General features: G+C 41.8%; 1 protein-coding gene across 3 annotated transcripts; it reads left to right on the plus strand.

The window, feature by feature from the left end:
* Positions 1 to 26: 26 nt before the first annotated feature.
* Positions 27 to 23,928, plus strand: gramd4a (GRAM domain containing 4a). 3 transcript variants are annotated; one of them, XM_061667505.1, is made up of 20 exons: positions 27 to 383; positions 3,605 to 3,809; positions 6,327 to 6,447; positions 13,420 to 13,540; positions 15,168 to 15,229; positions 15,817 to 15,961; positions 16,129 to 16,154; positions 16,643 to 16,734; positions 17,065 to 17,156; positions 17,254 to 17,302; positions 17,810 to 17,881; positions 18,145 to 18,188; positions 18,276 to 18,385; positions 18,614 to 18,768; positions 19,938 to 19,955; positions 21,500 to 21,644; positions 21,752 to 21,845; positions 21,973 to 22,063; positions 22,153 to 22,221; positions 22,813 to 23,928. In XM_061667505.1, the coding sequence occupies exons 1-20, from the start codon at positions 355 to 357 to the stop codon at positions 22,936 to 22,938; spliced, it is 1,866 nt and encodes a 621-aa protein (XP_061523489.1). In that variant the 5' UTR covers positions 27 to 354; the 3' UTR covers positions 22,939 to 23,928. The 3 variants fall into 3 exon arrangements, with proteins under 3 accessions (XP_061523489.1, XP_061523490.1, XP_061523491.1); XM_061667506.1 differs by lacking the exon at positions 19,938 to 19,955; XM_061667507.1 differs by lacking the exons at positions 27 to 383; positions 3,605 to 3,809; positions 6,327 to 6,447 and adding an exon at positions 7,712 to 7,918.
* Positions 23,929 to 25,751: the final 1,823 nt, after the last annotated feature.

Genomic DNA, 25,751 nt, shown 5'->3' on the forward strand with positions numbered 1-25,751 from the left:
CCGCGGCCCTTCCCTTCTCTTCCCTGCCTGTGCGAAAGCAACAAGAGGCGACCGACGGTAACGTCTCCTCCTCTCCTCCTCTCCGAGCCCCGGGCTAAAGCTAACGGTGCTGGCTGGCCACGGCAGCGTTCTCCCCCGGGAGGAGGGACGCAACTTGTATTTCTTGGAGGGGTTGTCTTTCCCCAATTTGACATTCTGCACTCAACTAGGAGGGAGCCTATTTTAACGGTTTGCGGATGGATTGACGGATTTTTTTTTTTTTTTTTTCCCCCTCCCCAGCGCAACACTGGCGTTCGTTTGGACGTCCTGAGCAGCAGGTGTACTGACGGATAACGAAGGCCAATCTCAGTGTTCATGAAACTTTGCTACGATTTACGCGCTGGGTACGTAAATGTGTATTTTATTTATGTTTTAATTGAAAATGAACACTTTTCGGGGCTTAAATTTGTGGCACGTGCCATGGTGTGTTTAATCTGCCGAAATAACGGTAAATTACGAGATTTCCATGTCTTTTCCATCATTCTTAATTCCCCCCCCCCCTCCTGTAACAAACACAATTTGAATTTGAATAAATTCCGTAATCCTATGTGACGTACATTTTTAAGCCGTAAATTAAGATAGCTGGGCCTTCTAGTTGTACATTACCAAACCATTTGTTGTCCTCCAGGACGACGCCTTAATATACTTTATATATGTACATGTCCACGAATGACCCCCAAGTTTATAAAATTTTTGTTTTTGTATTTTTTTCCCCCTCAATGTTTTGAATATTGGGTCACGGTTATTTTAGGGGTGGGGCGGGGGGGGGGGGGGGGGCAAGCTGTTTTGTTTCGAAGTGGGTGCTAATGTGGTGCGTTCTCGTGCACGTGGGAAGCTTTGGACGTCTCACATGACACGACGCCTCCCTTTCCCATTCCGAACAAATTTACTCCCACTTGACATTGGAGGGAGAACAGACTGTCTGTTAAACTCATCCGGTCCACCTACACTTGATTCATCACTATTATGACCCATACTTGGAGATTTATTTTATTTCCTAACTGTATTTGAATACAACGTGTGCTGTACAGTATAGTATGAGAGTCCCTACTGTGTTTTCCACTTGAGCAATTGACCTGCTGTTCACAACCTATTGATCATCTCTGTTTATATAACTGCCATGATGATATAATCGCAGCATGGGTCATAACTAATGCCATTATGAATACATTTACTAAACGTCATTGGTTTGAGTGCTGAATGACTAAAATTGCACCTGAGACCTCATGTTGCCTTTGCACACTTTGTTTGCTCAGCAATCTAAATGTTGCAACCAAGGGGGTTGCATGAGTGGGCTTGACTGAAATGCTGTGTGCCTGTCATTTCTTCAACATCACTTTGTTACAATCTGCCACGGAAAAATGGCTCAAATATTGCAAGTTCATGTCAAAAATGCAAATATTGGCTGTCCACCGTCACTGTTCGAGATGGTAATTCTGCAAAAAAAAAAAGTTATTTAAAGGCCATGTTAATCCCCTCTCTCTCTTTGTCAAGGAAACACCCAGATAACGAGCAGATGATCTTGTTTTTTTTTTTTGAGGGGGGTGGAAAACTCCTAAAACTCAAGACAAAACACAGTTTGAAATTTTAGACTGGTACATGTTACACTTCTGATTTCTCAGGGAACAGATTTAAAGCACCTCCATTTCCTTTCTAGTTAATGCATGATAGGCAACAATAATGCTAATTTTCATTGTTTTTAAAGGGGTACTAAAGTAAGAGATAGAGCTGGGCGTTATGGCCTTCAAAGAAAATCTCAGATTTAAAGAAAAAAAATAAAATTACAATCAATTTAGGCTCTGGCCTATATGGCCTTAAAATAAAATCTTGGATTTTTAGGTTTTCACCAAATTCCCATTTCTGAAATCTCAGCAAATTTTGCTCCTTGGCTAAAATGCAAATGCACAAATTACTGCTTTTGGAACATATAAATAGGCACTTTGAAATGTTCACTGTGCCCGACTCTTATTGCCTTCCACTGGGATCCTTCCTTGTCAAACAGAAAACAATGTGAAACTGAAAATAATTCAGCTCATCTTGTATTTTTCTTTGTGGAAATTAAAGTTGCCGATCATATCTTTAAAAAAAACCAAAAACATTTAAATGCTTGCCCGAGGGCCTAAAAAAGTCGCTAAATTACCAACACTGACTGTGCTTTTGTAAACTAGCCGTTCCCTGCTCGTAGCCATGTTGTTAGTTAGTTGTTATCATGATGTTTTCTATTTTCTATACTAATATAGGGCAGGTTTACTTAATACTGTAGTATGCCTTTTTTATAGCACGTAATCCACAAGCGGCTGTGATTGGCTGGTGTGCCGTCTGTGACCTGCATTACAGTCGCCTCCATCTACTACAGGTCATTGGCAGAAGATTACGCAGGCGGACTTGTGCACTGTACATCAATAGCTGGGATGACTTTGCTAATGATACAGCTATTGTTCTATCCATTCCATATGAATGTGTAAATGTTAAAAAAAAATTGTAATATTTTTCATACATTTTCCCAGTGTCACTTTTCAGATTTCCCTGCCATCTTTTTCCCAGTGACAATGCTTCTGTTTTTCAATTTCAACTTCCTCGGTTTCACTTGTCAATTACCATAATGGTATTTTTTTTTTTAGCTGTAGAGGAAGTGGTCGGGAGGGGCTTTCGGGACAGCTCAAAAATGACGTGTATTCAGTTGCTAATCGTGTGAACTCATTCCATTGTGACATTTTGTGGAAAAGGAAGTCTTTAATGACCTGCCACTCGCACAGTTTCTACTCTCGTACTTCGGGAGGCAACATCTGCCCACCAGTTGAAGCTGCAATCACAGGAGCTCGCGTGGGTGGGTTGTCTACGTGCATATATAGAAACTGAACAGCTTGCTACAATCACGTCGCATAGGGAAATACTTGACTGGACTATTTGTATTCAGGTGCATCTTTGTTCACTCAGGCTACGCATTTTAATGGCAACTTTCTACATTTATATTTCTATTCTATTCACACCAGCTGTATTATGTAAGGACATAAATGTTTGATAAACATCAGATCAAGTGAAGAGCGGTTGCTTTTAAAGCTGCAGAAGCATGAATGAAGAATGCAGTGGGACTATTCGAAGTGTTCCTCAAGTTTTAAGGCATGGCACTGGTGCATGATTTGTCTTATACAACGGCAATACTTCAACTCAATCAGCATTATTCCATTTTGCCAGCAGTACTGGTGTGTTAAGTGGGATGGCATTGAAATGGATATGCAAATCTTGAATGAGAAATGACAAATATACTCAAACTACCACTGTGTATAATAGTCGATGTATTTTCTCCTTGTTTCCAATGGATAGAGAACAGTCTGAACTGGGTTGTCAACGGTCAATACAGGATGATAGCACAACACAGCCATTTTGTTACCCCCCCCCTGTAATCACTCCTGCCATGGAAATGAGGTCAACTGATGCGCTGCGGTCAACTAAGTGTCAGACGAGTTAAAAGGATACGGTTGTCAGGGGTTACAAGTGCACATCCTGTTTAGACTTTCACACGCGGAGTTTGTCGGGGCTGACTTTGCGTCGTGTTCCCCAACAGGGTTGCCGTCCGCCATGTTAAGCTAAAGCCCAGGTGCGCGGTGTTGACCATGCTCAAGCGCCTGGACAAGATCCGCTTCCGAGGCCCGAGGACGCGTGACGACTTCCCCGAGCTGGGCGACTCGCCGCCGGCCTCCGACAACGAATGTAGCGACGACGTGCCGCCCAAGCCGCGCGCGGCCAACGACGAGCCCCCGCGTGACCCCGTAGGTGCTCCTCAAACACGACACTAAACTGTTTTAGCTGTTTAGCCTTGACAGGACCTCGGATGCTCTCGTAAAGGAATTTCGATGTACTCATGAATTATTGTGCTTGACGATGCACTCTAATCTCAACACCGCTCTTGCATCTGCAAAAGCAGATAGAAGATTGCGTTTGCTTCATATTTTTTTACCAGGGCACACGACCAAACAAAAATGTGTCAAAAGGTTTATATGGTCAACCCCTGGTTATCGCATGTGAAAATCCGCAATATAGAAAGAACGTGAGACTTTTTTAATTTTATTTTTTTGAATGTAGTTTATTTTTTTTCCCCCTCCCACATGCTCTAACCACATTTGAACCTTTTAAATCACTCGCATAGTTCTCCAAATAAGACTCCGAAAACAAAACCGAATGAAATGTGTATTTAAACACAAAAATGAACCAAATCCAAACCCTATAATTTCATCTAACGAAAGCTGGCTATCTTCATGGTAATGTATCATGTGAAACACTATTGACCAGCTAACGGTAATTGACATATATTTTGCGTTAATTATCAACCCAGGGTTTCTCCTCGACTATGGAACAATGAACAAATAATGAACCGCCATATAGCGAGGGAACACCGTATACTGAAATCATGATGATCCCGTTTCAATTTCCTCACACATTTACTTACTCGGTGGGAAACCTTTGTGGAGTAGAATACAAAGCTGTTATTTTCTGAATGGCAACTGGTGGAGAAACAGGTCGGTTGTACCTTCTGCCATTTAGTGGAAGACAACAACAAAAGGTTTCCATGATGTATTAATAGCATCCTGCACTGAAAAGCACCTCAGAGATATAATTCTTGCTTTCCTTATTTTTTTTTTTTTAATACTCTTTCCGTCTATTGTCTCTTAGGGATTCCCCGATCAATGGCCCATTCGAGTGCACTTTGTGTGCGCCACGTGTATTTAATCGCGTACACTTGAGCTTTGCTGTCGACATGCGACAGTGTTTGCCCACGCGGTGTGTCAGCCCGCCGGGGAGAGCATCATTCACGTCACCAGGCCGATGACTCACAACCAGAAAAAACTAAATAGCCCCTGTGCCACGCACATGTGCACAGTCCCAAAACGCATTCATCAACATTATTTCAGTGAAAGTCTTCCCCCTGGCACCCAAATGTCTTCCCCCTGGCACCCACACGGATTGCAGCGACGTATTCAGATTCGATCACATGACTTGGCTTATGTGAGGCAATGCATTCAGGCATGGCAGGGACTAATTCACTGAGCGCTTTTTATTTTATTTTAATTTTTTTTAAATCTTCATCTGAAGTACATTTTCGGGCTTCTCCTCTTCAAAAAAAAGCCAATTGCTAGTTAGGAAAGGTAATGTAGCTGTAATAGTGGGGTGCTAATTTGCACTTTAGCTTGTGGCTGATTGTTACCACCCAAAGTGGATCTGAAAACGCACGGGCGAGAACATTAGCTTCTAGAGCAAAAAAAAAAAAAAGTTAAACTCTTCATGTAAAAATTTTAAATTATTGTAAGAAAATAATACAATACTTTACTGAATAGTATTGTAACTAATTGAATTAAGTCACTAAATGAATCTGAAAACTATGAATATTTTATATCAATTAATTAAATGTCATACTTGTTGTTTTGGATGATATAATTATTGAATTGTAATCAACCAATTATCCTTTCGTTCCTCAACGACATTCGCCTTCGCGTACCCGGCCGGGAGCGAGGCAGCGAGCCGAGGCTTGACCTGACGTAACCCTCCGCCGAGGCCGAAGCAGCCGATTGATTGAAAAGGCAGCGAGAGTGGATGTGAAACGAATCACAATCGCTATTAATGCTCCTCCGCGGCATCGAACCTCATTAGGTGATGGTTTTTTCAGCAGCGTACATCACTTCCTGGCATAAGAGTATGTCATTGCGTTTCAGTCGGTGATGCTTTTTTTTCGTTTTCTATTCGCCCCTGATTAGCCCGTTTTATTTAGCTTCTCTTCGTAATGCATCGTCAGGTTCTGGTTGTTGGCAGGGAAAAGCCTCTGCAGCGTGTGTGTGTGTGTGTGCGTGTGTGTGCGTGTGCGTGTGTGTCTGCCTCTTAAAGGAACAGAGTCGAGCAGCGGAGCAACCTGCAGTCGTCTCTCACGCGAACATCCTTCCTTTCCCACCTATCTTTCCCGTCTGCACGTCCCTCATTCCACGCCTCATACCCGGCCGTCATCAGTCAGTATTGTGTCGCTAGTCATGCGTGTGTGTTGCCAAATGAGCGCGATTCTCCTCCTGCCGGCCGGACCTGAACCAGGAAAGGGGAAACGCTAGTGTGAGTCATGCATAGAGTGTGTCAGCAAAAGCAAGGGAGCCATTCCTGCGAGAGGTTTTTACATGGAAGCAAGCTTGTAGACAAATGTGGACTGGAAGTCACTGGACTGTAGTCACGCCTTTATTTTTCTATGCACGTATAATATACAGTTACATTTAAATCATGATCAATACAATTTTCTTGTGCGTGCACAGGCTGGTTCAGGGTCTCCCATCATGGCAGCGGTGATCCAGGACTTCCAAAGATCGGAGTCGGACCGACTGAACGAGGTCAAAGGACACTTGGAAATTGCCTTACTGGAGAAACACTTTCTACGTGAGTGTACCCACCTTTGTGCTTCTCGCTTTGCAGTCGATGCTTTTATCGCCTTTTAAGTGAAACCCAGCATATACGTGTATTTTTTTGAACTCACCCGCCATTATTTGCTGAAACAGTCACCTATTTGCTGCATTTGTGCTCAGACCAAAGCGATAAGAATTGCTTTGGCACCATCTGGCGGCAGCTTGGTGCCAATGTTGAAGTGAGTTGAGGAGCTTCATGCAATTCTTTGTAGCCATCTATAGGCAGTTACTCCCGGATTTTCGCTATTCGCGGCAGGGCACGGTCCCTGATAGCTTTCAAATAGAATGGCTTCACTTACATTACGCACGCAAGTACTCTCTCCAGTATGCCAGTGACCTACAGTGACATTCGACTTAATGGCAGAAGGTCCAGTTTACTTATGTAAACAGGCCTAGATTCCACACTCAAAGCCAAACCACAGAAATGGAATCTGTGATAAACTGAGACAAGATCATTTCATATATTCAAGCACTTCTGGCGACATTTTTCTTTGGCGGTGTCCCGTTAGTTTGTGCTAGTGTCAAATATGTGCTTTGGCTCAAAGTTTGGAAAAATTCTGCAGTTGTAAATGCAAATCAATATAGCAGTAAAGTGAATATGTACTTTAAATGTGTAGTAAATGTACTTGCTAGTTGCTAACTTGCATACCATAATAGCCTAGCAACATTAGTGGTCCGCGCTGGGCCACCAAAATTAAAGGAGGTAAGTCCTGGGTTGCCACGGCAACGACTGAGACTCTATTGTCCTGAACGCGAGCCAGATCATTTTGGATGCTGAGAGTTTGAATAATCAATTTCTAGTACATCCGGAAAGTTTGTTAGTCTTATTACTAAATCGATTTAAATTCATTTTTCCTCCCAAAATTCTACACACACCTCAGAATGACTTTTTTTTTTTAAACAGGAACATTAAGAATTCTTAAGTATAGAAGTAATTTATTCCATAGTATAACAAAATGTGAAAGTGCTTTTTGGCTGCGCTGTATATTCCAACAGCCCGAACCACTAGAATGGCATCATCCTATCTGTGTGGTAGTAAATGGCGCTTGTCCTCATCCTGGAGTGCTGACTAAAGAGAGTATCTAATCAACTGTATTGCAGCGTGTAATGAAGCGAGGTATTTCCCTTCCATCTTGTGTTCTCTTTTCATCACTTCATGTCTATTAGATGGAGAACGAGAGAAAGACAGGCGAGTGTTTGAAAGAGAACACCTCAGGCCATGTCCTCTTCCATAATGCCTCCTGCTGGAACAAAAAGAGCCAGATTTGTTGTCAGCGTGTCTTGATGCGCGCTCGATGAGCTTCACCATCCCATGTGGGCTCGTCTTCCTTCCTCATTGGCTTTTCCTTTGCCTCCCGTCTTTCTTGCTGACTTCTCGCAGCTCTTTCAGGTCCTCTCTGCCAGCCCTTTGCTTTCAGCGTCGCCGAGATGTGATAAACACGCAGGTGAATCCTGAAAATGTTTTTACCAACTGTAAGTCTAAAAATTAACATACAGTCGGTATGGAACGTATTCAGACCTCCTTAAATATGAGTGTCACAGCAAAGGGTCTGAATACTTATGGCGGTGTGATATTTGTTTTTCTTTTTTAATAAATCTGCCAAAATTTCAACAATTCAGTTTTTTTTTCTGTGGGGAAAAAATGGGGTGCTGTGTGTACATTAAGGAGCGGAAAAAAAGAACTTAAATGATCTTAGCAAATGGCTGCAATATAACAAAGAGTGGAAAATGTAAGGGGGTCTGAATACTTTCCGTACCCAGCTGTATAAACATTGATTACTTCTTTCTCAACTAGACATGAGCCAGCTTCAGATTCGGACTTTTTTGATAACCGTGAGTAAAAAATATTTTTATATATATATATATATATATATATATATATATATTTTTTTTTTTACTTTGTGTTAGCTTGATTGGAGCACTATTAATAGAGGTAAACAGCAGAGCACACTAAGTATCATGTTTGTGGAAATACAGTATTTTATGTGTATTGAGTGTTCAACCTTTCAAGGCTTTTTCGGATCTTAGTATCCGGAGGTGTAGGCATTCGGTCACTCTCGTTCACTCGTCTTTTGGCAGTCCTTTCTAAAATAATAAAGACCCACGCTGCATTGTAAAACAAACACCCCACTCAGAAGTGTATTGTGTTCCGCCCCACCTGGGGCGCACAAGTTTCCATTCAAAATGGTGGGCGGGGTGGGGGTGGGGTGGGGTGGGGTGTGGGCACTGTGACCCATGCCTTTCCTTTTGGCAGTGCTATTCTTGGGTATCTTAACTGGTTAATATGTAACCAAGTAGTCATGAGATGACATCAAAGATGCTGCTTTCCCACGTTTCCGTGGCCTTCTCCGTCCCAGGCATATTTCTATTCTTGAATGCGTTTCCAAATTGTCTCATTGCCATCTTAAAGAAGAATTTCTATTTGATGTGTCCAAGTCTGCCTGTAAGAATTTCCTTGTTGGACCACTCGGTGACTTCAGGTGTCAGCAGTTACTTTTGTTGCCCTCGGGTAGCGTCTACTTCGTGTTTCCTTCCCTTCTGGCTGTCAGCGTTGATTTGTTCCCAGTCGGTTGGCTTACCCACCGCCCCCCTCTTTCCTCTTTCTGTCTGAACCCGACCGCTACAGTCTATTTTTGTTCAAGGTGTCTTCCTGTGAGTTTTTTTATTTATTTATTTTTTGTTCCTGCCACTTTCACATTGCCTCATTATGTTGGGCCTTGAGTTATCGTTATGAAAACAAGCACCTCAGTATCAGTCTTTCATGTATGACCATACAGGATTAGCATCGTGTGCACCAAGTAGAACACCATATGGAAAAACAGTCGATACGGTTCAATGGAGGTCGCAATGGTTACAGGAACTGTAAACAATTATCTGGTTGTTCCTAACGGCTAAATGGCGGTGCATTAGCCACATCAATGGTGCAACACTGTAACCTTGCACTGAATTCAACAAAGATGATTAAAGGAAAATGTAGACGGAGGAGAAAGCCGTGTTTGAGAAAAGGCACATTGTTTCCCCCCCCAAGTTTAACAAAATAACCATTGTCTTTGTGCTGACTGCCACTGAAGTGGTCCATGCTGGTGCCTTTCGTGCAGATTGTGCGGGTTCAATTCTTGATCTGAATCCCAATGCCCATCCCCTGCCGGTCCCAAACCTGGATTAAAAAAAAAAAAAAAATTCATAAAATGGGTTGCATCATGAGGGGCATCTCATGTAAAAACTGTGCTAAACGAATCATGCCAATAGGTCAAGCCGAAAGTCGCTGCAACACCATTAGAGGGGTACTGGTAGAGCCAGATTTCTTTTCCATTTGCCCCTTTCAGATAGAACTCTCCAAAGTTCACATTCTCATTCTTTGCGCATTCAGATAATTAGATGCATGGTGACGTCACTGCGCTAAGCTTACACACTGGCCGTCTCGTCTACACCTCTGAAGCTGACAAATTTACTGGTTAACTGTAACAAGCCCCATCTCACATATGCTGCCTGATGCACAGGAAAAGAGGAACTAGGCCTATATTTATCTATTGAGCAACACCATTGGTAACTATGAAAATGGATGGATGGATGGCATTGGTAACTAGCCTCCTTTATTGTATGGAGACAGACTTTTTAATGTTGGCTTGCAGTGCTGACGCTTGTAAAAATTGAGATTTGTAGCAGAACACTCGGGAGCTGTAAATTATGCAAGTGTTTTAGCATCCGAAATACTGTCTGCAAACACTGGGTTGGTGTCTGCTGCATATAAATGTGCTTACACACATTTACAAAAGGCACTCTGAAGATGACTCCCCTTGAGAAAATAACCTTGTGTTAGCTACAAAATGGAAGGTGACTTGTTCGCATCTTTTGTTTGTCGCCTGTAGCTGTGTTGAAAAGGATCCATTTACATTATATGCCCTGTAAGTATGTGTGCGTGAGCGAGGGAGTCGTTGTTTTTCCAAGAGATCTTGTTCAGGGTTTCATATGGAAGGTCGTTGCGGCGAAGCACGCCTGGCCACGCGTTCTACACTGACCGGGCGATCAATGCAGTGTGCCGGCTGCTGTTCCACTTCACCCATGATTAAAAAAAACACCCCTCACACACTAACTTCTGCCATGGCGCATCATAGTGCAACTGAAGGTCAGCCGATCCACAGATGAATCTCATTAAATGGGTGACGCCATACTGGTATTATTTGTACACTGCTTCGTGGTCTCAATGAGTTGAGTGATAGATCTTAAAAAGGTATTTAAAAGTCTTAAAACAGGGCTTCTTTAAACCCTGCAGATTATGGTTACAGTATTAGTCAGTAGATGTATGCATTACTCCGTGTTTGTGTTCTTGGTGGCAGGTTTGGCTTTGATGGCCATCACATTTCAGCTCCAGACAAGCAGACGCGAACGTCCCCCCTTGCACAACATTTAATTTATTGCCTTTTCCCTTCACACACGGAGTACCCTGGATTCTTTTTCGTACACACACGCTGTACGTGTGTCATGCGGCCCGTCCACGGGGAGACGGGTGATTAGGTTGTGAAGTCAGCAGGTTGAGGGGACAAAGACAAAGTGAAACTAAGGGATCAAACCGGATTTTAGGTCACTCTGGGACATTTCGGCCCAGAGCACAAGAAGCCAGTGACAAAGTCACAAGATGCAATGAAGCCGGATTACACTTCCTCCTTTTTTCTTTTTTTTGTCCATTACAAGCGCAACCAAAACACGGTGTACATTTTCTTGGCTTAATACTCAATCATAGCTGTGGCAAGTTCTGCCGGGAACAAATATTCGGATACTTCCCTCTGTCCCTCGCTCCATGAACCTTAATGACCCCCACTTTCATCTCATGAAAAGCACCATTGTACGTGCTCCTGAAAAGTTCTCAGTCCTTTGTCCTTCGATCTCTTGGCAAAGCTTGATGAAATTGAATTCGCTGAGTTGTGTAAATACAATACTTATGACTCGAACGTGCCAGATGCAAAAGTTCTCTCCAAAATGAGAACAATATGCGTTGTGTACTTGTGAAAGATTCCAGGGCCTCTTATGGCGCAGCCCCCACCTCGCTACCTCTGTTGCCCCCCCCTCCTGTGTTTGCCCAGTGCCAAGTACACTCAGTCCAGTCCCAGTTGCTGACCACTCTCATTGCAGGCAGAATAGTTTTTGATGTCGCCTTCGAGTCGAGTTTACCGCTGATGACATTTAGGGAGCTCTGAGGTCTAGGCGCGTGCTAATCAAAAAGTGCAACCGGGGAGAAGTGGCAATCGTGGCTCGGTCTCAAGACGGACCCAAAGCGGCCTCCCCGCCCACCCGCTCCTGCTCCAGCGTCCCGACGAGCAGTCTGCACCAGAGGCGGATAGGGGTGTGCAAGGTGGACGACTTCAGCTTCGATTTGCTGTACGGCGGAGCGGTCGATCGGCTGAAGAGCCACAAAAGTAGCGGCGGCCTCAGTAAGTTTCTCGGCTGTTGCGTTTAATTGGTCTAGACTCTGTGACACGGTGACCCAAGATGCAAACCTATGTATAGACTCCTGCGATCTACTTTTCGAAGCATAACAGGGATGTTGACAGTGTTATTAATGTGCTTGCTGATGCAAAGGGCCTCTGAGGAACAGGATTAGACGTCATCTGTCTGACGCACACAGCAGTCATGGTGAGCCTTTCTTTATGGAGTCTGCATGTACTCCCCATGCGCCAGTTATAGTCTACAACTCACAACATGCCGAGAAATTTTCAGTTTAACGTCATGGGTCAAGGTGCTAACAAGATCTGGATTCGATTCCTATGCACGACACCGTCGCTGTCTCGGGCTTAAATGCAGAGAACAAATATTGCTGTACCTTGGACAATAATGTACCTTTACCATAACCTTTTTTTTTTTGTTTTAGAATGAAGCAGTTCCTTACATTTTACAGGGGAAATTATTTTGTGAAAAGGGGGAAATCAAAGAATCGTCAAATATCCATCAGTGTGGGTTAAACCACTGATAGACTTCTGGTTCCCCACGGTGCATCACTCCGGTTCGCTAATTTCCTAATAGGTTTACCTGACGACTGTAGCTCTCCTGGCACTGATAAGCTAGCCACTGCTAAGCTGCTTAGCCCGTAGAAACCTTTTGCGGACCTTTCCACCCCGCCTCTATACACTCTTTCCTACTGTATCATCAACGAAGCGCTTGGATTAGTGGAAATGGTTTAGGGAAGCCAATCGTCTCCAGAAGCAAGTCCCTTAATGTACAGCAATAATCACAAAGCAAAATAGAATGTGCGAACTTCCTCCAAAACAAAGGTTGGCGTTAACAGGAACTCTCTTGCATGATCATAATCGGTTTCAAATAATTGTTCATTTAGGGGGAAAAAAGTGTTTTTTTATTTATTTTCCAGCTGTATTAAAGAGGGAGTCTTTTGTTCTGACTTTATTGCCTTCCATCCTTAAATATTCATGCGTCCCTTTAGTCAGTGGACAAAGGGCCGAGAGGAAATGCAGCTGATGTTGTTCTAGAAAGTGCCGACACCTGAGGCCACTCTATGGGGTGGAATATTGGGTCAGAGCTGAAGGTGATTGAAGGCTTAAAGTGCGGTGATAAACCTAGCCAGGACTCTGGGTCGTTTGCCCATGAGTAGTACATCGAAGGAGATCTTAGTCATACACCTTGACTGGAGAAAGTTGGATTTTGTATTATATAAAGTTTACAATGGCACCTTGAACTACGAATGCCCCAATTTTCAAGTTTTTCGAGTCGCGAGGTGTAGCCCGGTCAAATTTGTTTTCTTTTGTGTTGCAAGAAAAACAATTGCAACCACTCCACTGCACGGAGGCCGCAAAGTTCCCAAGGTTTCACTGCAAATATTTTCCCGGTAGCAGTGAGTCTCCATTTTTCATACCCAACCCAAGTATAATCCTCATCCTGGATTGCCTTAGTTCGCCATCAACAAGTGAGGTCGCTGTAACGGTTGTGTCTTTTCCAGAGGAGGAGCTGAGGAAGCTGCGCGAGGAGACCAATGTGGACTCGCTACGGCAGGAGCTGGAGAGGGAGCGCAGCAAACGCCTCGACCTGGAGCAGAAGATGGGTGACGTGCTCAAGACCAGGTAAACGATCACGGAGAGAAAAAAAAAAATCAGTCCTGACTCTTCAGTACTAGACAGACTGTTGACATGAAGTGTCCTCTACATTGAGTGTCATCCCAAACCAATTATAAAACCCTTTTGCACTAAATGGACTTTAGTGGCAGTCGTTGAAAGATGCTGATGTGAAAAGCTACCAGCTATTAAGAAAAAAAAAAAAGAAAAAAAAGAAATGCAATTAATTTCGGTTCTGCTTTAGAAGAGACATGTTTGCCCTTCACCAAGCCGTTTGAATGTGATCAAGGCCGTACCCTTTGTGGAGGATTGGGAAAAGTTCGCTTTGGAAACGCCTGAGGACAATATATATTTGACATACGACAAGAAAAAGTGACGACCTTGCAGTTTTTAGCAGAGGCACTCAATCAGTATCAAGATAGGCAGAATAATCCAAGAAATTTGAAGCAATTTAATTCAGTTTCCTTGGTATGATGTCATTAATGACAGTAAACTATGGCGGCATCTCTTTCTTGGCACTTGCGTGCGCAGCTTTGTCCGAGTACACCACGGGTGTCCTCGTTGCGATCTGATGATGCTTGCTTGCCGGCCTGCCAATGGCAAATTCCACCGAGGGATTACCGGCACGGAAACGTGAACTCGGAACCTCGGGAATGCGAAAGACGGTTCAGCAGATTGTCTCGTCCTCCTGGGCATGTGTCGCATGATAGTAAACATCCACCGGAGGCTTTCACCATCCAGCGAGTGAGGCGTTGGAGATTGGCAGCTAAAAACAGACCGCTCTGGTAATGCTGGGACGTTTTCGTGTGTGAAGAGAATGGTCTTGGTTAAATTTAGTCTCTAACGCCTTCAGTAGGCTGCCGTGTCCTAGATACAGCTTCTGGAAATTTCCGGAATGCTCCGAGCGTGTTACTTCACTAATCTTTTGACGGTGGTGACACTTGGTTGTGAAGTCTCCAATAGGATCTGACATTTTTATTGGCAAAAGTTAATCTGCACAATAAAGGGACAATTGAAACACTTTTTTTTTTTTTTTTTTTTTTTTGTCTGCAATTTGGAGGGGATGTAATGGAACGGTATCATTTTCAAGCATCAATAAACATTTGATTTTGTCACACAAAAAAACACCCATGCAACAAAATACAGCTAAAAAACAAGACATTTCAACAGATTTATGAGTAGGACTTTATCAAGTTTAAATATTTTATTTGAAGAAGCAACTCTGTTATTGGAAAACAAAAACATGAACGTTGAGTTAAATATTACTCACTCTCCCCTGACACAACCCTTTCAAAAATTAAAAATATCAACATTCTAACAGTCCCAAAAAAAATCCCCTCTCCCATCAAAAAGTCTCCATTCAGCATGCAAATAATAAGCATCTTCACTCAAGATTCTCAAGCCTAGCATCTGCTTTTTTTGTGAAACTCTTGATATTCAACCGTACTTGCACGAAATCTGGTTGTTTTAGTCCGGATTAAGCTAAAATAAAATAAAAATCCCCAATTACATTTTAGTTCGCTATTAAGATCCAATCTTTAATTTGCCAAACTGAAAACAAGCTAGAAAAAGAGAAATAATTTCTGGTACATTTTTTTCCTGTTCGAGTGACACTCTTTCACCTTTTTTCCCACAGGCTGGAGGATTCTCCGCCACAACCTCCGAGAAAACAACAGTCGCCCTCTAATAATGGAACAGGTAAGACCACCAGGGAGGAGGAATATAGAGTGCGAGGATGAGAGGGAGGGTTGGCAGGGAAAGTCCACCCGAGGGGGGACAAACGGGAAAGTCGAAGGTGTTTATATCGGAGATAGAACGCGGGAAAGGAAAGGGAGTGTTTCGGAAGTGCAGGTTATTCTTGGATGGGTGTGTGTGTTTTAACATCGTTAAGGGGAGACAAGGGTACATTAGTGCACAATTGTCAGCTGGTACTTTTTGGAAAAAAAAAATATATATATATATGGGAGTTTGTTTGCTATTATTAGCTTGGCTTGACCTGCCAGTAACCCTGTGTGTGTCTGTATTATCCACTAATTAATACATGATGCACAGTTTAAACATGAACAATGCGTGTAATATAATACTGCCACTTAAAAGAAAAAGCTGTACTTCAATCATTAAATTTAAAATGTTTTGCACATAAAAGTTAAATAACAATTGTGCCTGAACTGAACTGTACTTGGGCAGTGACAATTGATCACTTGCTAGAAACTGTCAAATAATACTTAACATTCTCTCTCACCGTCTGAGGTATAACTGCAGCCCTGTTGTGCGCTTTTCTGTAGCGGACAAGCAGCAGCAGCAGAAGGAGGTTTGGAGCTCGCGGCTGCAGAAGTGGCTGTACGAGCGCTTCGGCGTCTACATCGAGGACTTCCGCTTCCAGCCCGAGGAGAGCACCGTGGAGGCCGAGGAACCGCTAAGTGCTAAAAGGTGGTAAAGAGCTTACCGCACAGTACGAAAACAAGACTCGGCTTTCATCCAGTATTGATTTTGTGGGGTTTTTATTTTTATTTTTTTCAAGCAGATTTATGGTTACTCTGTGGACAAAGTGTGACGTTTTGTGTATTATAAGTTTCTGTATTTGTCTTCCCACCCAGGTTGACAGAAAACATGAGGCGACTCAGTAAGTACTTGCAACACGCCAACAGAAAGCTAATGCATCATATCAAAACTATTTTACTGGATTTGAAATATCATTCAGACATCCAAGAAGAGTAATATTGATCATTCTTGAATTAACAACGTTGTCTCATCTCACTCATTCAAATTGGCTGCGGCTTGAATGGGTTGCTGTGGAAATCAAACCGGGGCATTTGGTGCGGCGACATTTTGAATATTTCTCAAGAATTTTAAGGCTGGCGTGATGTTATTTTGCTCTACTTTCACATTAAAAAAAACAAATTCCACAAGGCAATGAGGATGCAATGCATATTTAATTGTGGAAAGAGGCATGATTTTATGTATTTTCATACATTGATTTTAGTCTTAAAAAAAATGCATTTAAAAAAAAAAAAAAAAAGTAAAATAAGAACTGTACAGCTATTTTCACTTATTTTTTGGTAGAATTTTATTTTTCCAATTCATTTTAAACGCCTGGTGTGACCGTTTCAGAGCGAGGAGCTAGGCCTGTCACCAACTTCTTAAGGAACCTCTCGGCCTTATCCAATTGGCACTCTGTCTACACCTCAGCTATTGCCTTCATTGTGAGTATCACTTTGGTCTCTCTCCCCGTATCGGGGGGAGGAATATTTTTTTTATTTTTATTGTTTTTGCAACAGTGCTCCTAATGACAAGCATTGCATTATACGAATAATTAGTCTGGTGTTGTCTTGTAAATGACAACGAAATGGAGTTAAATTGGCTCCAGCCAATGACTGTGGACGTCAAATCCACACGGCCGGGAATTAGTCTTCTTCACAATCAGTACTAGTTTGGTGCCATCACTTCCATTATACTACAGTCAAATTGAATTGGAGGGAAATTATATTGAAGTTTTGTGATGTCAGTTGATGTTTCGTCTGATTGTTTTGCAGATCTACATGAATGCTGCTTGGCATGGCTGGGCCTTCCCCATGTTCCTCTTCCTGGCCATTTTGCGCTTGTCCTTAAATTACCTCATTGCTCGGTAATGTGATTTCCTCGCAGCGAGTTCCTCTTCTGAATTAAAGCTGTATCTCCAAGCGAATCAGGAAAGTAATATGTACACACGTTTGGTTTTGCAGAGGTTGGAGGATCCAGTGGAGCATTGTGCCTGAGGTCTCTGAACCCATGGTAAGTGCAGTTCGAAAGGTGTCGATTACAGCGAATCTGACATATTTGTGGTTCGGACTTTGCAAATGAACTTTTTAAAATGTATTTTATTAAACCTGTCTTCTGTTATTCGCTAAAAAAACCAACTACTTTGACGCCATTTTGCTGCTAATAGTCGACTTTGCCGTTACAATTTCCCTGAATCGCTTAACATTTATTGTGCGTAAAAACCAAAACATACGTTTAATGACTTAAACTGTTTGAAGTACTGGTGCGCACATTTGTTTGCCCATGTGTGATGTCACCCTAGCTAATATTCGTGTGAAGGCAGTTTGTTTGTGTTGAATACAACCATTGACTGTATGTAACATAGGTTCATGAGTGTGTACATGCTAGATGGCACAGTGTTGATGCTTTCTGATGCTCATTCCAAATCACCCGCGAATATCGGGGCTTCACTGTCTCTCACTTAGTCACAATGCTGTGGCCCCTGAAGTTTGGTTTGAAAGCCTCGTTTGTGCTCCGCAGGAGCCTCCAAAAGAAGACCTGACTGTGTCCGAGAAGTTTCAGCTCGTCCTTGACGTTGCACAAAAAGCACAGGTGCCCACCTGTCTTATTGAAAATGTACTTTGTCATTGTTTGTGTACAAAACGTTGGCTGTCTGGAGTGCCTGCTCTCCCCCATCGAGTGTGAAATTAAACCACCAAGTAAGTCTTTACTGTACTGTAAACAAGCCGGATGTAAGAGTGGGACTAATTTACTAAGATATCTGGGAACTGTTTTAAATTGTGTGGGGTGGAACGCATTTGTCTCCTTTACCATATAAATACCAGTTGTTTCCTCTGTGTTTTTCCTCATTATAGAACCTTTTTGGTAAGATGGCGGACGTCTTAGAGAAGATAAAAAAGTAAGTCGAACTAGTTGCGGTTTCTACAAAAACTTCCTCTCGAAGCATAGTGAAAGTAGACATCTGCTGTTATTTTCTTTTCCCCAGCCTGTTCATGTGGGTGCAGCCAGAGAGCACCCGAAAATTGTACATCTGCCTGTGGGTGGCGTTTATCACCTCCTGCGTGCTGCCGTACAAACTCATGGGCTTCATGATCGGTAAGACGTGCCCGGCAAAAAAAAAAACAAGCGCGGCTTTATGCCTTGCGTCATGCTGTAAATGTCACGGTGGGGCCCCGCTGATGAATGCAAATACTCCAGTACACACAAACAAATGTGTTCATGCAGTAACCAGTACGTGCGGGACCAGGCAATTAACATTCCCTACCTTCCCAGCTACTGTAAGATTGTGTCATATTCTCATCGTTCCGTGCGTATCCTTTTCAGGCCTGTACGCCGGCGTCAAGTTCTTCATCATCGACTTCCTGTTCAAGAGCTGCCCCAAGCTGCGCGACAAGTACGACACGCCGTACATCGTGTGGAACAGCCTCCCCACCGACCCCCAGCTCAAGGAGAGGACCAACGCCACTGTGTCTCGCCGGGTAAGCGACACGTCCTCTTTTGTCTCCCTCGTGCATTCGTTCTCGCGCAGAGGCCATCTGAAAAGGGCTTAGCCGCGCAAAAGCTTGCCTAATGCCGCAAGCGGGATTATTTCCACTTCTCATTTCTGTGTCGCTAATGCAAAAAGCGGACGTTTAATCAGGTGTGTACCTGTTCAAGGCAAAGTCGTTGCATCGCAGCCGCTTGGTTCCATCATTCAGGAGCTGGAAGTCACATTTGACATGTTTAGAATGCCAAGGAAGTTGGTCCTCAAAAGGGTTAGTACATGTCAATAACGCGAGTAAATTTTAATTATAGAACACGTTGGAAACAAAGGTATACATAAAACTGCACAATATAAAAAAACAAAAGGATCGTTTTAGAAAAAGTTAATTGATTAATTTAGTATTTATATTCCAAAAGTGTAACTCCGTTTACAGTACAGATTCCTTAAATGCATAGAAAATTACTTTTCACAAAGTGCTGTACATGAACAAAAATGACCCTCAATCAATCCAGTTTGTAAAAAAAAAAAAAAAAAAAAAAAAAAAAAATCTTAGTTCTTGAAAATGTTGAAAAAGTGCCTCGTATCATACAGACTCATGAAATGCATAGAAAAATACTTTTGAGGCCATATCCCGACCCAATTTCTAAAATCGAAATCATTTTGATTGTTTTTATGTAATATTCTAATTTGTTGAATGTTGTGAATGGAGTTTCGTAAGCTCTTAGCTGTAATTGTCAAATTAAAAAAAAAAAAAAAGTCCAGTAGTTCATTCTGTGTGTCGTGCATCTATGTAATTGAATTGTTTTAAGTGAACTGCTGAAATTAACGATTTATTTTTTTATGTCATTCTAATGAATTGAAATGGTTCTTTTATATCACTTGGTCACTTGTAAAATGAAAAGGACTGTCATCCTTTGAGCATTTTCACATTTTAAATATAGTTTTAAAACATTTTATTTTATTTTATATGAATATTGAATATTTTGAATCCATTTTTAGACAAATAAATCTTATTAGATCAGTCTGGCTCCCACTACGACCCCCATGGTACTAAAAATATCATCACGACCATCAATAATGGATCAAAGTCGCCCGTTGGATGGAGAGATGCGTGCGTTGTGACATCAGTCACAGGATGTCCTCTGTCCTTTCTCTCTCTCTCAGCTCTCTGCCACAGAGAAGGTAGGCTCTTTGGTGTGTGTGTCCCTTAAGAGAATGGATTAAAAAGTCACGCCTCAAACGGACGAGCGGTGCAGTAGTTAATAGACAACTCATCGGTTATCAAATGAATCTATCTTGATCATCGATTAATCTGTGTATATTTTCCTTATTGTCAATTTTATATAATGTCCTGTTTTTCAATATAGGGGTGGGGGGGAAAAAAAAAAAGTTACCTGATTCGACTAACCGAAAAAATAATCGTTAGTTGCAGCCCTAAAAGAGACCTTTAATCAACTTCTTGGAATTAAGCGTGATGTTTTGATCCATTCTTCTAGCTGAAGAGAAGTGATTAATACAGTTACAGTAATTGGAAGACCTTTGACCATTTTTAATCGTAGTTCCTCCCTTTCCCTAAACTGCTCTTGTAAGAACTCAACAGTTTGACACAATTGTTCACACACATTTACATTTGTAACGGTTGCTCACCAAAACAGGAGCACCGAACAATCATGCAGTATCTGAAATGACCGCAGTTCGGAGGCGCAATTGCCCACAGAGACTTTCAAGGGTTAACTTCTGAGCCCATTTGAATTATGTTGCTAACTAAATCAGCAGTACTTAACAAATTGGTTGGAACTGCAATGACAACACTATTGTTCGCGCAGAATTGAGAGTGAAGTGCCCATTTGAACTATGTTGCTAACCAAAACAGCAGCAGCGTATCTTGGGATGTTTGATCCCACTTTCACTTGAGAGCTCACCGATAGAGTGTCGCCGCTACAAGGACTTTTAAGACGTAAAATGTCAATGACCACAATGACAGATAATTGTGAACAAAGACCTGTCTTTCTTTCTGACGCACATGATGATTCGCCGACGTGTAAAATTGCCGCAATGTAGCAACACATACTGGCGAGGAGGACGTTTCTCATGAGTTTTTTGACTGAAGTATCCGTGACTGGTATCGTCAGCCCTCACTAGGACCGATACTTCAAAACAAGGCCAATATCAGCCCGATACCGATACCTGGTATGTACTGGCCCAGCCTGAGCAGTAACTCTTTGTTGTTAACCAAAACGGCAGCCCTAAGGCACCCTGGGTGAATTAAAAGGTGGAATCTTTCTCAGCAACTTCCTTGCACAGAACTGGATGATTTGATGTTCTGTGGGGAGGATTAGTGTTCCAATACTCTCCACAATGTTGTGCGCGTCCATGTCACTGATTTAGTCAATCTGTGTTAAATTGCATTTGGCGACAACAGTCAATTCTGTTGTTTTTAAAATAAAGTTCATTTCATCAGGTCGTGGTCTTGTCCAATACCAAGTGCTTTGATGCCATCCTGTGGCATCTTATGGCAATTACAAGCCTTTTTTGGTTGTTTCATTTCTTGCGAATTTGTGCCCAGTAGATGCCTTCTCCCGTCTGTAGCGGCCACAACCTGTGTCAAATATCCCTCCCTGTCTTTGTAGCCTTCTCTCTTAATGTGTTTTTTTTTTTTTTTTTCTTCTTCTTTCTTTTTCTTTTTGGTCTTTGGGCCACCTCGTCTCGTCGTTTCGTTTCACCAGGTCCAGCCGGTGGCTTCCCGAGGCAGCCTGGCCACGGCGCCGTGCGGCGTGAGCCGGGAGGAGGAGGCCGGGCGCTCCCACAGCACCAAGAAGGGGTCCTTCCACGAGATCTTCAACCTGCCGGAGTCGGAGCGCCCTCTGGCAGGTGAGAGCCTCGCACTGCAGCTTAAACAAAATCCTTTACATTTTCTTAAGCTGTGTTGCAGATGTGAAAAAATGAGAAGTTTTTCTAACCGGTGAATTTGTTGCTAGTGTGTGAGAACGGCTGGCGGTGTTGCCTGATAAACCGAGACCGGAAGATGCCCACCGACTACATCAGGAACGGCATGCTTTACGTCACAGAGAAGTAAGTGGAGCATCTCTCCAAGGAGGTTTTTTTTTTTTTTTTTTTTTTTTGTCTTTTCTCATCAAAGAGCCGCAGAAAAGACTTTGAAAAGGCAATTTAATGACGCCACCCTCCTTGTGTCCTGCAGTTACTTGTGCTTCGAGAGCTCCAGTTCCAGGTCGGGCTCCTCCAAGAAGAACAAAGTCATCAAGCTGGTGGACATTACTGACATACAAAAGGTGACGATTGCTTAAAAGAAAAATAAATAAATAAATACCCGAGCCAACTGAATAATGGTAAATAAAACTTTTGTATGTGGTATTTCCAGTACAAGGTGCTTTCTGTCCTACCAGGAAGTGGAATGGGCATCTCAATAGCAACTCCTTCCACTCAGAAGGTACCAAGATATTTTCCACAGAAATTATATTTAAATGCGTTCAATCTAAGGGTTTTAAATCACCACAAAGTACAGAATCTGTCATTTAAAACAATGATTTTCCTGAAGTGGCAGTACAGTTTAATATGAAGGAAAGTACATTATCCTGTCAAGTTAGCAAAAGGAGAAAAATAATCAAGCTGTTTTTTTTTTTTTTTTAAATCAATTGTATCCATTTGCCCATGAAATTGTCTGTCACACTGCACAAAACAACTGTTGTGGTGTGGTTGGTCTTTTCTAGTGTTTAAGTGTCATTTTCGAGCCACAATAATAAATAAATACATCGAGAATTTCTCCACATTCACGACGGGCATTTGTGAATTTGAATATTTGCAGATTTCCTTTTTTACTCATTTATTTTTTCACCAGTCGTCCGTTATTTGCTGCAAAGCTATTTGCCGTATTTGTACCATTGGTGGCATCTTGATGCCAAAGAAACAATTTGAAGGGAGTTGAGAAGCTTCCTTAAGACAAAAGTAGTCCCTTAGGAAACGACAAGGGTTGGGTTGGAAAAGTCGCCAGATGTAGATTTGACGCTCTCGTCTCCTCCAGCCACTGGTGTTCGGCGCCATGATCCACAGAGACGAGGCCTTCGAGGCCATCTTCACGCAGTACACAAAGGTGGTCACCACCAGCAAGCCGCCGGCAGCCGCCGCCGCCGCCTCTGCCGAAATTTAGGCGGCCGGCCACAGCCCACTTCTTCCTGGAGACATTTTTTTTTTATGAACAGAATGCTGGCTAGGGGGCTGGTCCTCCGCGCTCAACTGACTGCTTCCCTCTATGTCGTTCCTCCTGTGCGTGTGTGTTGCATGTGTGACAAAATAGTCTTTTTCTCTTTTATTTTTTTCTTCTTTTTTTTAGTTTTGTTTTAAAATCCTCCTCCAGTGATTTGATTCTTCACGATCATAACTGGAGCTTTTAAGAAAATTGTCAACGACACCATTTTGTGAAGCGTTTTCATCTGAGCTCAAATGTTTAATAACTGTGAAAATGTCACATACAAAGCCTTTGTGTTTAGTTTAAAGTCAGTTAATTGCTTTGGTGTTTGTGTGCAAATGTGAAATACTGTACGGCGTTTTTTTTTTTGTGGTCCAGATATGCCTTTTCTTACCCGTTTGGACTGGGTGACTGACTGAGCACAACCGAGAACATCTCACATTTCAGCACAACGTGGTACTAAATAGGCTCCCATTCCCTGTGACTGCTATTCTCTCCCTGCACTTTATTGGTACGGTCGTTCAACTGGATTCTTTGCGGACATATATTGACTCAATCGCTTCCGGTGAGGTAATTTAAAAAAAAAAAAAAAGAAAGCAGTCATTTTGTGCACGAGTAAAGCTGGTCTTGACTCCTTGGTGTCTGTTCAGTTTTTTGGAGGTGGTTACTCCCCTCCAGATTCACAAAGGGGGAAAAAAAACATTGACATTTGAATATTTATGCTAAGTCATCGCTAAACCCCAAGGTTCCACATAAAAGGACATTTTAAAAGGCCAGGGTTGCACAAATCATTTTGAATTAAGAACAAACCGGGTATGACATTGCCATATGTGCAATTGACCTGTTTGAACAGAAACACTTTTTTTTTTTTTTTTTCTTTTTCTTTCTTTCTCTATTTTTGTGTTGTTGCACGATATGATTGGCTGTTGTCTTAAAAGCTTTCTACCAGAAGCCTTTTTGTAGTCTGTTTCAAAGAAGCACAGAATGTATCATGTTTTTGTTTTGTTTTTTGTTGCCAAATCTTATCTGCCATATTCTGCCTAAGCTCATGTTTACACAAGCTTGTTAAAAAAAAAAAATGTTTTTTTAATTTTCCTCAGTTTGAATTCCTTTTCAGTTTTTGGGAGTGTTGACAACTGCTGTAGTTTGTTGAGTCATGTAATTTGCTTTTTAACAGATAGGAAACCAGGAGGTAATTAGCAGTCTAAGTTTTATTTTATTTTATTTCCCCAAGTGGTTTGATTTAAAAAAAAAAAAAATAATTAGTTTTTTGTTGTTGAATGTCCTCAGACTGAACTACTCACTCCCAACACTGTGAGTTGTTAATTAAATACATCACAATTAGCTGCCAATGGCCTCATTGTGACTCAAAAGGTAAAAATGAATTCAGACAAATATCAGTTCTGTTTTATGGGGCTGAAATGTTCCTTTATGATACAGTCGGTGTACTGTGTACCTGTAAGGCAATCAATCATGACTGTACCGTCGTTTCCTTTCCTTGTTGACTCGATATTGTGATTTATTGAATTTGAATACAAATGTACAGTGAAGTCCATTAAAAACCACAGGGTTTTTGAAAACATACGTTCATTGTAAAGGATAATGTGATGTACTTTTTTTTTTTTTTTTTTTTTTTTAAATAAACAGATTTAAGGTATGTTTCTCGTGTTTTTTTTTTTTTAACTGGCAAACGGCTAATGCAGTAGCCACTGAACATGCTATAAAGTGACCAAATTTCACTCATATCCATCATGACAAAAAAAAAAAAGTTGTTATAACGCTAAGAGTCCAAATGAATATACTAAGTGGGTATGCTTTTAAGTTGGTTGATTTTTAACTGAATGGTTTGAAGACTCATGCTAACAACCATTTTCCACCCTGCAGTACCACGTGTCGCCACTGGGGATCACTGTTGTACAAGGGATCAGGATTTTTGCCTTTTCAACGGCACAGGTCAGTTGCACACTTGTTTTGTACATTATGCTGCTTTTTACAAGTTATCTATCATCATACTTGTGCTTCTAAATAGTTTTACCCATATGACTTTCTATTCGTTGTGGAAGGAGCTTCAAAAAGCTCCTTCCTTCCTTTTACCATATAGGCTCCATTGTGTCAAATTTGTCATGTTTGCAACCGCACAACTATTGTTTTCATGAAAAAAACAACTTTGAATTGAGTTGTTTTGGTCATAAATAAGTCTCCTGAAAATGCAATTGCTCAGAGCCATGAGAGTGTTACCGTGCACTTTATCTATCTGCATTTTGATTATTGGCAGAATAGCCTCATATTCAAGCAATTTGGGTTTAAACGACTATTGCTGGAGTGTTTTCTCTTCATCATACTTATGTGAACGTCGCACACATTTGAGCCCTGTTGAAACTTCAGATTGCTTTATTTGGTTGAGTTTCACAAGGCTAGTTCCTGTGTAGTAGTTTCTTCTCAAAAACCTTTGGGGCAATCTTTTTTTATCATGAATAGAGGAGAGAGATGGGCGGGAAAAAAAGTAAAAACTGTTAAAATATGCAATGTGTGAAATGTAAAACACAGTCACATAGTGTAGTTATGTTTGTTTCATGTATATTTACATTTATCTTGTGTTTAAGTAATACATTGAAAAAAAATAATTCGCATTTTTACAATTAGCATTAACCATTCATAGAATAAAATTAAATATTATTAAATGAGTCACTGAGAATTAGAGTGGGGTAACTCCATTTTTGTCATTTTCCAGCACAGCGATTTAAAGTTTTATGGCTACCACTAAACGTTTAGTG

Source organism: Phycodurus eques, chromosome 22 (assembly GCF_024500275.1).
Source record: "Phycodurus eques isolate BA_2022a chromosome 22, UOR_Pequ_1.1, whole genome shotgun sequence".
Classification (NCBI taxonomy): Eukaryota; Metazoa; Chordata; class Actinopteri; order Syngnathiformes; family Syngnathidae; genus Phycodurus; species Phycodurus eques.

Coding starts and splice junctions, on each gene's coding strand:
- gramd4a (XM_061667505.1), top strand. CDS start 355: ATGAAACTTTGCTACGATTTACGCGCTGG. Junction 16,155..16,642: donor AGAAAACATGAGGCGACTCA/GTAAGTACTTGC, acceptor TGACCGTTTCAG/AGCGAGGAGCTAGGCCTGTC. Junction 21,645..21,751: donor GTCGGAGCGCCCTCTGGCAG/GTGAGAGCCTCG, acceptor ATTTGTTGCTAG/TGTGTGAGAACGGCTGGCGG.